This window comes from Xiphophorus hellerii, chromosome 2, assembly GCF_003331165.1.
Source record: "Xiphophorus hellerii strain 12219 chromosome 2, Xiphophorus_hellerii-4.1, whole genome shotgun sequence".
Taxonomy (NCBI): Eukaryota; Metazoa; Chordata; class Actinopteri; order Cyprinodontiformes; family Poeciliidae; genus Xiphophorus; species Xiphophorus hellerii.
In genome coordinates, this window is record NC_045673.1 from 30,976,312 (window position 1) to 30,991,225 (window position 14,914).

General features: G+C 38.3%; 1 protein-coding gene across 3 annotated transcripts in view; it reads left to right on the top strand.

Annotated features, from left to right (window-relative positions):
- Positions 1–14,914, top strand: part of LOC116708914 (integrin alpha-11-like) — a 51,454-nt gene that overhangs the window by 14,013 nt on the left and 22,527 nt on the right. For all 3 annotated transcript variants that reach the window (XM_032547064.1, XM_032547075.1, XM_032547058.1), the window contains 6 exons: positions 8,656–8,765; positions 10,692–10,783; positions 12,554–12,668; positions 12,766–12,893; positions 13,171–13,319; positions 14,197–14,341. In XM_032547064.1, coding sequence (XP_032402955.1) covers positions 8,656–8,765; positions 10,692–10,783; positions 12,554–12,668; positions 12,766–12,893; positions 13,171–13,319; positions 14,197–14,341 — 739 coding nt within the window. The remainder of the gene's footprint in view (positions 1–8,655; positions 8,766–10,691; positions 10,784–12,553; positions 12,669–12,765; positions 12,894–13,170; positions 13,320–14,196; positions 14,342–14,914) is intronic.

Genomic DNA, 14,914 nt, shown 5'->3' on the forward strand with positions numbered 1-14,914 from the left:
AACTACATTACAATCTTTAGCTTCTAAAGTCCCCCAACTTCCATTTTATGGATAGTTCCTATCTATTTAGTCATTAGCAGTCAGGCAACTTATGAAGGCAACTGGTTGCACTCAGAGAAAAAAGGGGATTGAATACTTTTGCTCACCGCACTTTTCAGTTTATTTGTAAAAAAAAAAAAGTTTTTAATCATGTATAATACTTCACAATTGTATATCACTTTGTGTTGGTCTTTCACATAAAATCTACGTTTATGCTTGTAATGACAAAATATGCACAAGTTCAAGGGGTGTGAATACTTTTGCAAGCCATTGTATATTGGACAGTGTATATTAAAACCCTCAAATACCCATCCAGGGACATTTCTACACAAAACACTTTGAAATACCTCACACAAGAAAATTATCACTGTTACCATATCAATGATCAGTCATTACACTGTTATATTTCTCAGTTATTAAAGGAAAAGAGAATCACAGAATCTTGGGTGTATCAAACAAAGACTAAAGCAGCTCTCTTTAAAATAAAATTAAGGCCTTTGATGTGTTCCTCCACACAACCTGGAATCAAAACTAACATACCAAAGAGATCTGGAAACAAATAGAGAAAATGTTTATCAGCAAGTTGTGCAATACTGCCACATTTTTAGACAGAGCTGCAGTACTCCAGGCTTGCAACATCTTTATGCCTTTGAAATCTCAGGTAAACAAGTGGAAAGTATTAGTATGTCATGAGTTCAGCTAAGTCTTATGTCATGATGAAGTGCTGCATGTGGGAACGGTGAGCTCTAGCTTTTCCATCTGTTCCAGTCCCAGTTTCCTACTAAAATGAGCTACATTTGCATTCCAGCATCCAGCTATGATCTTATTCCTCCCTCCTCACACAGAAAATCTTCCTTTTTCCACTTCCTTTGTAATACACACGTTTGTTTTCAGCAAAAGGAGATTTTTATTTTTTTCAAAATCTCATATTGTTTTTTGATGTACAGTATTACTTTGAAGTATTTTTTAATGGTTAAAACTTGCATTGTACAGTAGGAACCTTGATTAATGTCTACAAACAATTTCTGCAGTACCATCAGGAACTGAGGACTTACATCTGATGTGAATAATTTGTTTCTGTGTGCTGGCGTGGACATTAGCCGCCTCCTTGTTCATTGCTTCTAACAACCTGCTTTGCTATTGCTAACTCATAGGTACTTTAACAGATCAATTCCTTCCTTCTAAGGTAATCCCTGCCTTAGCGAATCTTCCTGAAGCTTTCATAATCAGAACTTATGAACTTAGGTAGAATTTATTTCTTGCATCCCGTTTCTCCATGAGATAGCCAAAATCCAGAATTCACTTACTCAAGATAAAGCCGCAATAAAAATCTGTGTGGAAAACGTTCAGCTGAAACCAGACATGCTACATACACTATTAGAAGATGCAACACATTTTCTCACTGTCAAACAATAAATCAGACCAAACTGTTTTCTGTTGCCGTTTGGACCTGTGTGTGGACTGTGTTTTCTGTGTGCATGTGTCTAATCTCATCCTACATAGGATCTTTGTTGGAGGGCATGCTTCACCTGCCGGTTCTGGCATACCTAATGGGCAATCAGCTGAAGCCCTGGCAGACAATACTTCAAAGTAGAAGCAGAAGTCAGATGCCAGATCATCACTCATGCCGAGTGGTAATCAGGCCTCAGTTTTTTTGTCTGCTCAAACTGTAGTTGTCCTGCCCTTTTCCACAGAAACTGGATGATAATCATTCAGAGAGATTCAAGATTCAAGAGATTCATTTCGGAAATGTCACAAGAAATCTGTGACTTTAGCCGAAGAGCTTTCGCCCCTGGCTGCTTTCGCGTGCTTTGCTGAATTCACGTGCACTTGCAGGTCGTTGGCACCTTTATTTGCCACAGACACATAAGTGCCTGCCTTACACGTCAAACACTCCGCCTCATAGGGATCACGACCTTGACGAAAGCACGGGAATCTTTTCTTTAATTCCTCCGTAAACGTACACTTTCGTTTAGGCATTTTTGCCGTAGAATTGGCGGACACACATGTGCTATCGCCTGTCACACTTAAGGTTTGACTAGTCTAGCGGCCGGTGTACAAGTCAACTCAGCTATCTTTACTTTTCCCACACACACTCGCACACATAATGCAACGTGATTGGATTTGGGGAGAAGGGCATGACTAATTTGCCATACAAAGAAACCTGGAATGGAGTAGTGGAACGGAGTGCCAATGTAATCACAATGCACTGTAAGCTATGTAATGTGTTTTGAGGCAGTTGACCAAAATCCCGGACGATTTTTAAATTCCCCCCGGACATTTTTTTAGGTCTGAAAAGTAGGACATGTCCGGGAAAAAGAGGACGTCTGGTCACCCTAGGCTTACTGCCTCCACCTGGTCTAGTTGTCTGAGCAGAGCTCATTCTCCTGGATCGGCATATTATCATGTCTTAGGTAAGGTGTACACTTACCTGTTCCACCTTTCGCTTGTATGCCTGCACACTCTTCAGCAAAGCCACCTGCCATTGGATTCTACCTGAGGAAAAAGAGAAAGCACAGGCCATTAAACACCCAGCTGTAAACATCTGCCAATCTCAGATCAATGGAAAGACTCGCCTCCTCCTCCTTTACTTATCCATTTCATTAGAATCCCCAGCACATTGCAATAGCCTGCCTTTTCCTCCAGTGTCTGGGAACCCGGTCAGAGAAGAATCACTACACACTTCAACCCTGTAAAAATAAGCTTTATGAAACATCTCATTTCTCCCTGTACAACTGTTGCCACCCCATAGTTAAAACTAAACCTAAAAGAGGGATTTATTGTGTTCAAGAAGTCCAGTGAGTGATGCATTCATTTTTTAAAACAGTTTTTTATGATATGCTCCTTTAGGCCCTTGGTAAGACATTGCGTGTTAGTTTCTGATCACATCCCAGAACCTCCTTTAGATATGCTGGTTCACAGCATATCTAAAGGAGCCAACCACAATACAACTTAAACCCTTTGCAGCTAATTGTAACTAGAATGTCATTCTTGTGGTTGGAGTCTATGTCTATCTTTAAAATACAAGAAGTAATATAGCTTGCAAAATCATAAATGTAACTATACAATTGCCATAGCATACTTTTATCTTGTCGACACAGTTTTATATATTAGTGTTGGACAAATGCAGATCTTTTCAAGTTCCTTGCAATACCATTGTTTTGTTCAGGGATATTTCAAAACTTAGCCTACCTAATAGTCCAACTGGATCAATTACAGGTACAAATATCATGTACTGGTAACAGATACAAAGAATTTCAAAAATATGGTTCTCATTTAACAACTAGGGAAGAAATTAAGCACATAATTACCAAAATAGTTTAATAAAGCAGATGAGGTAGGCCATGGGTTACCACACTGGCTTCCCAGAAAGCATTAACTACTGACTGGGCACCCTCTGTGCAAATCAGCAAACAATGCTACAGAATGTATAAAGAAACAAACTCTAGAATGTTTATCAGGTGTTTCAGTGGCTGAGCGGTGCCCACACTTGAATAGAATAGAATTACTTTATTCATCCCAGCAGGGAAATTACTTCGCAGTTACAGCAGCATAGAGACAAGACACACAACAACCACTACTGAGTAGCAATTGTAGACAAAATAAAAATATAATATAACATGCTGTCAATATAAAAAGCAACTTAGAGCAGTCCTTGCAAAGATTAAAAAAATGCAGATACAGTATGTATATGTAAATATATGTACAGCAAGTGTGCCACAGTGCAGTTGTGCAAAATTGGACTGATTAGTGCAGAACAATGATTTAGCTTTTATTGTACAGTGAGATGGCATATGGCAGGAAGGATTTCCTGTATCTGTCCCAACGACAGCGGAGCTGGAGCAGCCTATGTGAGAAGGTGCTCCGCTGTCTGTCCACTATGTGGTGGAGAGGGTGCTGTTTATTGTCCATAATAGACAGAACCTTCTTCAGTGTCCTCCTCTCCACCACAGTTTCCAGGGACTCCAGCCTTAGTCCCAGTACAGAGCCAGCTTTCCTGATGATTTTGTCCAGTCTATTAGAGTCGCTGGCTCTGATGCTGCTTCCCCAACACACAGCAGCAAAGAAGATGGCACCGGCAACAACACTGTGATAAAAGGTCTCCAACATCTTGCTGCACACATTGAAGGATCTCAGCTTCCTTAAAAAATAGAGTCTGCTCATCCCCTTCTTGCACACAGCGTCAGTGTTAGATGCCCAGTCCAGTCTGTTGGACCAGGTGATTCAGATGATACAGGTGAAAAATCTTCAAACAGAAAACACAGGTAAGTTCAATTAAATATGTTCCTACAAAAAAGGATAAATATTTCAACATGGCAATATTAGTCCACTTAATTTAGGTTAAAAGTGAGTATAATTTTAATGTACATTAAGTTAAAGATAAAACGTTTTAATTTATAGTTAAAATGTATAATCCTAAGGTGAGTATATTTAATTAGACAAATCAATTTTAATATTAAGCAAATTTTTAACCCAGTTGTGTCTCATCAATTTTAAGCAAAGGTTCAAAGCAGAAATGTAAGTTATTCTTACTTTAATTTATTCAAAATAGGAGAGAAACCAAACAGTTATTTTTTTTATTATCTTAAATAGTTAAATGCCCAATTTAAGGCCAAATGCAGTGACAATGCAATATTCCAACTTCACCAAGAACAAAACATTGACACATTAAATGTTTACCTAACTGAACAGTACATCTTTTCTAGTGATGTGTCCAGTGTGTCCAGTAATCCAGGAGGATTTTTATAAAATGCTTATGGAGGCTTGTGTTGGAGCAGGTTGTGACGTCTGAACCCTCACAAACAGGCCTTACCATGTGACTGATTCAGGAAATGGGTTGTCAGTTTTCTTGTGGATCCAAATAAATGGAAGCAAAACGTTGTTTCACATCACATTTCATTGTTCAGGATTTTATTGTGTGTGTTTGTAATTTATTTGAGCATTATTTTTGCAATGGACCCAATTTTCCATTGTCTGGCAACATTTTTCATCTTTCCTAACAAATAGTTTCACACAGTAATAATAAACCACCAGCTATAATGTCAAAATAAATAAATGAATAACATGCTCTCTGAGCATGAGTATTTTCTGTAGCAGACAGAATCATCTCACAACAGCAAAATCACCCAAACGTTTTTATTTTTAAGTAATAAATAAATAATGTAATTTTGTCCCTAGTGACATAGCTTGGTTGCAGTAACACTCTCTCCCCCATTTGTTTCCAGTTTTCTTTTTGATCCAGCCATTGTTTCATATAAACAGATAAAGTTGACAGGCAGTCAATCAGAAAGATGAGCTTGTCAAATAACATTTGAATAAGTTACTTTACCTTATATTCTACAATAATGATTGAAACATTTTAGATTTTATACATAAAAAATATTTCTGATTTAAAAATTTATAATATTTATTTTTGCTTTTTTCCCCCTCAAGTTTTGATTCTCCCTTAGCGCCTCTGATGGCCTCCCCTTTAAAAACATTGAGCTAGGGTGAAACCTTTGCTGTTTGTATTGCTGCTGACTGTGAACTTGGTCTGCCTTTTGAGATGTGGTTTATTAACTCTGCCCTTTGATGTGGAAAGAAGACAAATTAGCAGGAAGGAGGTAAATTAGCAAAAACTGGCATACCATTTTCCTATGTCATCCCCTTTGGAATGTGACTCAGCCCTTTTCCCACAATAATCTTCAAAGACACATGTGGTGTTATGTCTAGTTAATAGTGATGTTGCTGGCTCTGTGACAGTACAGCAGAAGAATGTATGTTAGAGAGCAGAAAAGAAAAACAAGTCTTCCAGTAGTGTGTTAAAAGGCGGTACACTGCAAGGTATCACTTATATGGGTATACTAGAACAATCGAAACTGAGGACCTGAAATTTCAGCCAAAACACAACAGTAAAGCAGTGAATGGTTTATTGAGAATAGAAATGTGTGGGGCAGGAGATAACCAACAGCAAGACCAGGAACCACTGAGGACAGAAACTAACCAGTGGCTTGAATAAATCTTATGTAGTCAAGATCTCAAAAGGAAAGCCACTAACATTCTCAAAATCCACGAGGAACATATTCTCAGTTCCTCAGAGAGACTGGGGTGTCCAGGCAGTGGCTGGAGGACCTCGGGGGGCTTCTAGTTACTGGTTCTTCTGCAGGATGACAGAAAGTGGTTTAGAGCAAAAATGCTGGTAACACAGTGGGCTAACTTCAGGTCTACCAACCCAGGTAATAAACAGGACTCAGAGGTCAGGGAGCCAAAGCTGGGTCAGAACCAAGGCAGTAGAATTAGGCAATGTTATCCAAGGGTCAGGCGATACTCTGGGGTCAGACACAGAAAAAGGTCAGGAGCATGGCAGTAAACACAGGCTGACAGAGCCAGGGACAAGGCAGAAGTCCAGAGGCAGAAACAGAGTCATGTCCAGATGACAGATCAGTGGACTATCTAACATAGGCAAAGCAAGACAGTAGTGATTGGACATCTGAAGCCAGGCTTTGAGGCACATACCGAGTAAAAAGTGAGCATGTCAGATGAAGCTTGTTTGAATTGGAGCTAGCAAGAAAAAAATCTCAGACATCTGGGAATACTTTGAGATGATCGTTCACAATAATCTAAAATAAAAATAATTAACCTCTTGACCTCCAAAGTCGGGCTGCACAGTGGCGCAGTTGGTAGCACTGTTGGCACTGTTGCCTTGAGGCAAGAAGGTCCTGGGTTCGATTCCTGGCCCGGGGTCTTTCTGCATGGAGTTTGCATGTTCTCCCTGTGCATGCGTGGGTTCTCTCCGGGTACTCTGGCTTCCTCCTACAGTCCAAAAACATGACTGTCAGGTAAAATTGGTCTCTAAAATTCTCCCTAGGTGTGAGTGTGTGTGTGTGCATGGTTGTTTGTCCTGTCTGTCTTTGTGTTGCCCTGCGACAGACTGTCGACCTGTCCAGGGTGACCTGGTTCCGCCTCTTGCGTTCCAGGCAAGAGATAGAGATAGAGATAGAGATAGGCACCAGCACCTCCTGACCCCACTAGCGACAAGGGTGTAAGAAAATGGATGGATAGATGAACCTCCAAAATTCTCACCTTTGGAAAATTTTCACTATTATTTTGAACAGCAAAGATATATCAGTCTTGCACAGCAGAAACAGACTTAAAGCTGTTGGAAGAGTAAAATTCAGACCTGATAAGTCCAATTTATTAACGGCAAATAATTGATAGCAATGTATTGGAACAACAGAGAAAATTTAACCACTTCAGTGGCGGACCACTGCCATGAGGTCTTACGGGACAAACACAGAGTGGCCCCAAACAATAAAATCTAATTCCTTTTTTAGGCCTCTAACTAAGCATCTAACTTGAAGTCATTTCCTTAACTTAACATGGGCATGTGTGTGCATGTGAGCAGCTAAAAGAGTTAGAGGAAAGACACAGAATCATATATCCAGAACACTCACCAGCAGTCATTCAGCTCTGGTTATGAGTGATTAATTTCTTTCAGGTGTATAGGAGCAGGGATGAATCTAAAAGTTGCAGAATGGTAGCTCCTGTAACAACCATCTTGGGCACCTTTTCAATAGAGTTTTTGGGAACATCAAGATGTTTGTAACAAATGTGAGACAGGCCTTTTCATTTATATATATTTTTGGGGGGGGTCAGCAGTAGTTTTGGCCTTAGAACTCTCCTATTGAGGCCATTTCTGTCCAATCTGTTTCTTATTGTTGAATCATGAACACAGACCTCAGGGCCCTAAACACACTAGATCTACTTTTGCTATCCAATCTGCTGGAAAACTGGGTAGGATGATGTACACAGAACACAGAACATGTTAAAGTCAGTGGGGTCTTGCATATCACAAATAAATCTGTGTGACTTTATCTCTGATTCTCCGGCCAATTCAAACATGAAGTCTATTTCGTTTGGAGCTACGCAGCAATTTGATGGAAATGTCATGGATGAGACAGGAAGTGAGACTCGGTGGCAAAGTGAAGCACATCTGCTTTGGAGGAAAATACAAACTAAACAATTTTAAAAATACTAAAAATACTACACTTACCCGTGGTGGGACCTCAGAAGTACAAAGAAAAGTGAAAGAGTGAAACAACAATCTTGCTGGAGCAACTTTCTGTTTACTCCTGGGCCGGCTTGAAATCCCGTCAATGTGAACACAAGCCATATCGTCTCGCTCTCACGAGTCCGGTAGTTCACAGAGGGATATGGAATGCCAGCGTTGTATACGCGTCAAAGTAACGCAAAGAAAAATCACATGTATATGATCCTGCTGGCGTCCCACAGAAAGACTGTCGTGTCAGAGACTGTGTGTCCTGTAGAAATTTGGTTGTTGAAAAGTCAGATGCAAGCAGTGTGTTTTGGGCCTAAATGTGGCTAGTGAGGCCTGCAATAATTTATTTGATGTTCTGGGTTCTTAAGTGACTTCCTGGATGAATTGTTGTGCTCCTGAAGAAATGGGTTTGTAATCTTTTCCAGATTAACAGAAATAAAAAACTTTGTTTCTCATCTGTTCTGTAATTGCTTTAAACTGGGGCATTACATTTTATTCAGTAATTCTGTGTTGATAGACCGTGACTGAAGTTCTAATATGGCATGAGAGGCAAAAACGGTTCTGTGTGTGTTTTCCAGGTTGCTGGTCGGGGCTCCCTTTGAATACACAGGACAACTGCAAACGGGTGATGTTTATAAATGTCCACTGGATATCAAAAGCTCTTCAAACTGCAGCCGTCTTGACCTAGGTGAGCAAACTTCAAGTAGATCATCATCAGTAGATCATGATAATGTGTACGAAGTATAATGTGGCAGAGGCGTTTTCAAATAATTGCTGCATTATGAGCAAAGCTTGATGGTGTTTCATTGAAGTATAACTATGCATTGCTTGAGATGACATATGTAGCATATGAAGTATGCTCTTTACAACACAATGCAAAATGATATTCTTACATACCCATCAATCCCATTGTGGCATCAGTATAATGTATGGTGGTGCATTTATTGATGACAAAAGTGAAGAAAGAACAGATATGAGAGGAACCAGGAACAACAAGGAACCAGAGAACAAGGATTGGTACCACTGTAGAAACCAGAGGAGGATAGCAGAAACTGAGAGGCATAAATGCTGGAGAGGTTAATATGTCTAACTAACAGGATGAATGTCAGCTGCAAGGGAGACATGCAAAGATAACTCAATAAAATTACTTGAATAAACACAGAATTAATGTACAAAGTATTCAAACAGAGCATAAAATGGTCTACTCAAAAAAGCTAAAAATTACAACATAAATCTGAATGTAAATATAAAAAAACATTTGTGATTAAACAAAAGTACCAAAGATTATGACATTCACAGTCTGAGAAGATTAAGCAGGTGAGATATAAAATTATTGAGTCAAAATCTGAAATACTGTATTTGCTCACCTAGCAACAATGATATTACTCTGCCATTTTTGCTTTAAAAATAAAAGTATGGCCTGACTTAATGCAGATGTTATTGTATATTTTTAACATCAAGACCACACAACACTTCATTTTTGTGCTCTCTCAGATGTTGGGTATGTCCCTGTATCAATCTGTGATTTATGAATGGTCAGGAGTCCAGAGGCAGCTCATGTCTGTCGGATTATGATAGAAATTCCTAGTGAAAGAGTCCATTGGGATGAATGGAATGGGGAAAAAAATCCTTATTTAGGCTAAACACTTAAATAAAATCCTTGTTCAAATTCTCCTAGTCATCATAATATTTCCACTCTGGCCATATATGTGCAATGTTCAACACAGTATTCTCACACTATATGCATACAATGTGCCAAACTCTGAGCAGACATATGCAATAGGTGATTTGTGTTTTTACAGTTATGATGTTGATTATTGCTATATTCTTTTCATACTTATATATGTATATATTTACCATGCAGGTTTGTTAGTGTGTGGGAAAATTGGTTATTCTACATTTTGTTGGAATTGTTGCAACAAAGCTCTAACATTGCAGGTGGGGGGGCACGGGAAGCGGTATGGATGAATTAAAAAAAAAAACAGTCACACAAAAGTGTTTCACTGTAAAGATGGTTTGTAGTTTTGTTGCAACCTGAAGTGTGAAATAAACTTCAGTGGAGTTTGAAAACAAAATATGTGTATAGGTTTATGTCTGGTTGAATGATGTGTGTGCCCAGTTGATTTTTTTGGGGGGGAGGTTATTGTAATCGATAGGGGGCCCAGAAAATCTTTGGGAACCACTGCTCTAAAGGAACACAGTCAAAATGACAAATCTTTACTCCTTGTAAAATGTGACTCTTTGTATGCATATGATTCATGTTGATGTTTGATTCAAGCTGTGTATGCCCTACCATAACCACAATGCTGATAGAAACATGATTTTTTACATTTTTGGAATAGCTAGAATTCCAGTCTGTGGACTGCCCAGCAGGGGGCCTCGTTAAAGTCTCCTTGCTGTCTGGCAGCACTCTACTTTAAATTGTTGTTTTTCCTACAGAGCTTTTAAGGGTGATGTTTTTGTCCGAAATGCGATTTTGTTCCACTCAAGATGGAAAAAAGGAAAGGACCTGATTAATCCAAAGAAAATCCTAATTGTCTTAACATAACTAAGGATAGCTGAATGTTGTGCTACATTTTATTTTTTACATCTAGATTGTTTTGATTCTGATCAGGAAAACTTTCTCTGGACAATGTGACAGAGAGGAAGGACAAAATGAGACTAGGAATGACACTGACCTCCAACTCCAAGGATAACAGCTTTGTGGTGAGTTATAAAAAAACATACTGAGTTTGAAATTAATTAATGTTAGCCAGGATTCACCAGAAGACATGGGGGAGGACTCTATGATGCTGTTTGGTCACAGCGTTCTGTCCCTAAAACACCTACCAATAGATATTGCTTTGCTATTGGAGGGATTTGGAACAATTACTGGCATGTGCTCATTCTGATCAGTCACTTCATTAGAAACAGCTTGCAGGTACAGTAGATTCAACAAGATGTTGGAACTAGTGGTGGGAATTAATTGCAGGGTTTCTAAATATTTGCACACACATTTTAATCGAAAACCATAGCTAAAATAAGCACCATTTTCAATTCAAAAACCTTTTCTTCTGCAAAATTCTCGAATAAATAGACCTGTTCAACAACAAAGATATTTATTGTTTTTAATCTGTTGTTTAGGTTCTTCAGCCATCAAATTGGTGTGAAGAGTTATACCCATTCAGCTTTCAATTGTTTCAGGAACCCCTGATCATTCAGATCATTCAGACTATTGTGTTCATTTGAATACAGCAATAGTGTTTTTCAGCATCCAATCAGATTGTTTCTTTTTTTTTTTTTTTTTTGAGGCAAAAATGATCTTCCAGTGGGCCTAGATTCTAGGCCCTAGAAGATAATTTGCCCGCTGGAAATTATCCAGTGGCATTTGTTGTGTGTATTTAAAAAAATACACAATAAAAGCAAAGAAACATGACTTTTGTGCCTGTTGTTTGTGTGCGTCACTTGGTTGTCAATTTTATGGGTGTACCAGAAGCACAATAAAATGGTTCCGGCACAGGACTTTAATAGGTTAAAAAAAAAAAAAAAAAACGTGATTAATTGAGTTAAAACTGGAGATGAATTAATATCCATATGATTAGTTAATTGAAATTAACACTTTTAAGTCCTGGCCCAAGTTGGAACATTTGGAGTTTTGTCCATCTCTAAAAAAACCACCACAGTTGGAACTTTCATCCCCCGTTTTATTACTGGTCTTTCTTCAGCAAGGTGTTATCACCACACATTAACTTTAAAGCAATGAGTTGCTGCCATGTGATTGGCTGATTTTCTGCTTAAGTTAGGAAGCTACTTTATCAATGTACCTCTAAGTGTTTGGTGAGAGTTCATACTGATTTGATTTCATTTAAATAATACATTTTTAAACAACTTTCTTACACCAAACAAATTTTAAAACATACACAGTAAAGGTAGTAAAAAACAGTCTTGCTACCAACATAATAGAAAAATCTCTGGAAGGTAGAGACCTGTGGAAGTAATCAAGGATCGCTAACACAATGCTTGTCCAATTTGCTTACTCCAGATGTTATGACTACCTTGGCAGGCCCTTTGGCATTTGGTCAGGTTTAGTTCCTATCATGTTCAACATGTTAAATTATACAAATGATTTTGTCAGAGAAATAAGAAATGATTACATTATTAGTTTAGATCTTTCTTTGCAGCTGATATTTAGAAAAAGATGGGTGTGTTTTGTAAACGTATAACATCTTTTGAAGCCGTATGTTTTCATAGTTCTTGAACTTTTTGTCATTTTATCACAACCACAAATTTATTTTGGGGTATGTTGTGTCGTGGACCAATATAGATATTTTTTTTCATCATAGTCAGAAATTTAGAATTTCTTTTAAGCTAATTAACTTTAAAAAAATCTAATTCACATCCACATATTTTGCGCATTTTGTCCCATTTTATATAAATTAATTTTTTCTGTGTGTGTGTATGTATGTATATATTTGATGCACATAAATGTGTCCCTAGACTTGTGGTCCTCTCTGGTCTCATGAATGTGGAAGTTCTCTGTACAGCACTGGAATCTGCACCAAAGCCAACCGGAACTTCAAACTCACCCAGACTATTGCACCGGCTCTACAGAGTAATGCATCCATACACACACATGCACCCACCCACACAAACACACCCCTACATACATATAATTAAAAATTTGCTGTCTGTCCATTTCAATCTTCTAGGGTGTGAAACATTTATGGACATTGTCATTGTTCTGGATGGGTCCAACTCCATTTACCCTTGGTATGAGGTGCAGAACTTTATCATGAACATCTTGCAGAAGTTCTACATTGGCCCAGGTCAGACACAGGTTTGTCTGTTGCACACCCAGACACAAAACAGAGACAAAACGAACTAGGTTCTACTTCAAAATAAGAATTAATAGCTTCACCATACCACATATGGCAATATATTTTAAGCACGTGTTCAGGCTTTAGTTGTATAAATTTATATTTTTGTCATTTAAAATGTTCTTAAGAGCAGATAAATTCATAACAGGAAAGCATGCTGTCCATTGGTTTGGGGTATACTACTGTGAGTAACACTTTATCTAAATGACAGTTCAGTGAAGTGTGATTTGATTGTAGGTGGGAGTTATTCAGTATGGCTCCACAGTCGTCCATGAGTTCAGTTTGGGTGAATACCACACAGTGGAGGATGTGCTGGATGCTGCCAGAAACATTGACCAACGAGGTGGAGAGGAGACCAGGACAGCACTAGGGATCAGTGTGGCACGGTATGACAGAATGCTGATTAAATTAATATGTATCACTACCTGTCACTGTCATTTCTGAATTTTAAGAGTTATTTTAAAACTTATGGGTAAACTCATGTATCTACTGTTCCTTGATGGAATATGACTGAATTTCATTCCTTTAAGTGGTATCCCTCTCCTGCTGTTAAATTGTTACTTTCTCTGTCTTACTCTGTCTTCTCAAGCCCCAGTTGGTTGTGGTAGATGGCCTCTTATACTGAACCAGGTTCTGGTTCTGTTGGAGGTTCATTCCTGTTAAAGGAGAGTGTTTCCTTTCCACTGTTGCTACATGCATGCTTAGTATGGGGCACTGCTGTAAGGTCAATGAGAGCAAGCAATTTCTACTGTCACTAAGTTCAGGTCTTAATGGAATTTGCTGGGATTCTTTACAAATAAACTTTTTAAATTAATTTCATTAATTAACTGATCTTACTCTACTGTTTATTAACTGTAACATACTGTATGTATGATTGAACTGCAATTAGTTTTTGTTAACTGCCTCAAGACAATATTTGTTTTACAAATAAACTGAATTGAATTAAATTGAAATTGGAGAAGCACCTGATGTTTTTCAAAGGAACTTATGTCTGAACAACTAAGTTGCATATCATCCTAGCTAGTCACATGTCAGCACATTCTTAAATTATGTAGCATTTAACTGAATTTAATTGGTCAGCCAAAATATAGCAAAAATGTGATATTTGTCAAAGTGCAACTTTTGACAAATACCTCTTGTTTACAATAAGTTAGAGATCACATAAGGAAACTAGGTGGAACTAGAAGATGAATTAATGAATCCATCAATAGTTCAGTATTAGGATATACTGAAGCTATGATACATCTTCCCACTTCACTGCAGGTTGGAGGCATTCCAGCGTGGTGGCAGGCCGGGAGCTCAGAAGGTGATGATTGTTATCACAGATGGTGAATCACATGACAGTCATCAGCTGATGGAAGTTGTCAATCAAAGCAAGAAAGAAAACATCACTATGTACGCTATTGCAGTGAGTCCCATTTTTATCTTTAAAGCTGAAATTTGAATGATTCCCTACTCAAGTTTGAGATCATGATTTTCATCCAGCAGAAGGTGGACTGCTTCGTCCCTCATGGGATTAGTCTGTGCCCCAAGTGAAACATTTTAAGGATATTGTTCATGAATGATGTCAGGATGTCTGGGGAGATTTCTAGAAAGCCTGAAATGTGGTAATGTTGGCACTGTGCTGGTATTTGGGGTGAAAAAAAGCTGGGCCAAATCGCTGCCCATCTTTTCATCTTCCATGGCTTTTAGTCTTCAAGCTTGTTTACTTCTGGTGTTTAATCGGCTAATCTTTTTAATACACAATTCAGCCGGCCATTCTTAAGTTATATACTAAAATTAGCCTCACAATATACTAGATGCTCTTGGTTTTATATTCCATCCAGATAAAACAAGTTGGTATTTTTTTGTCAATGAAATTAAAATGTTTGTGTTCACTGTCTATTCCCTATGTGCAGTGATGTGTGGTGACATTTATAGCTGGTGAGACACTGACTTAATCATAATTAGATTTACAAATATAGAACCCTTGCCCCCTTGT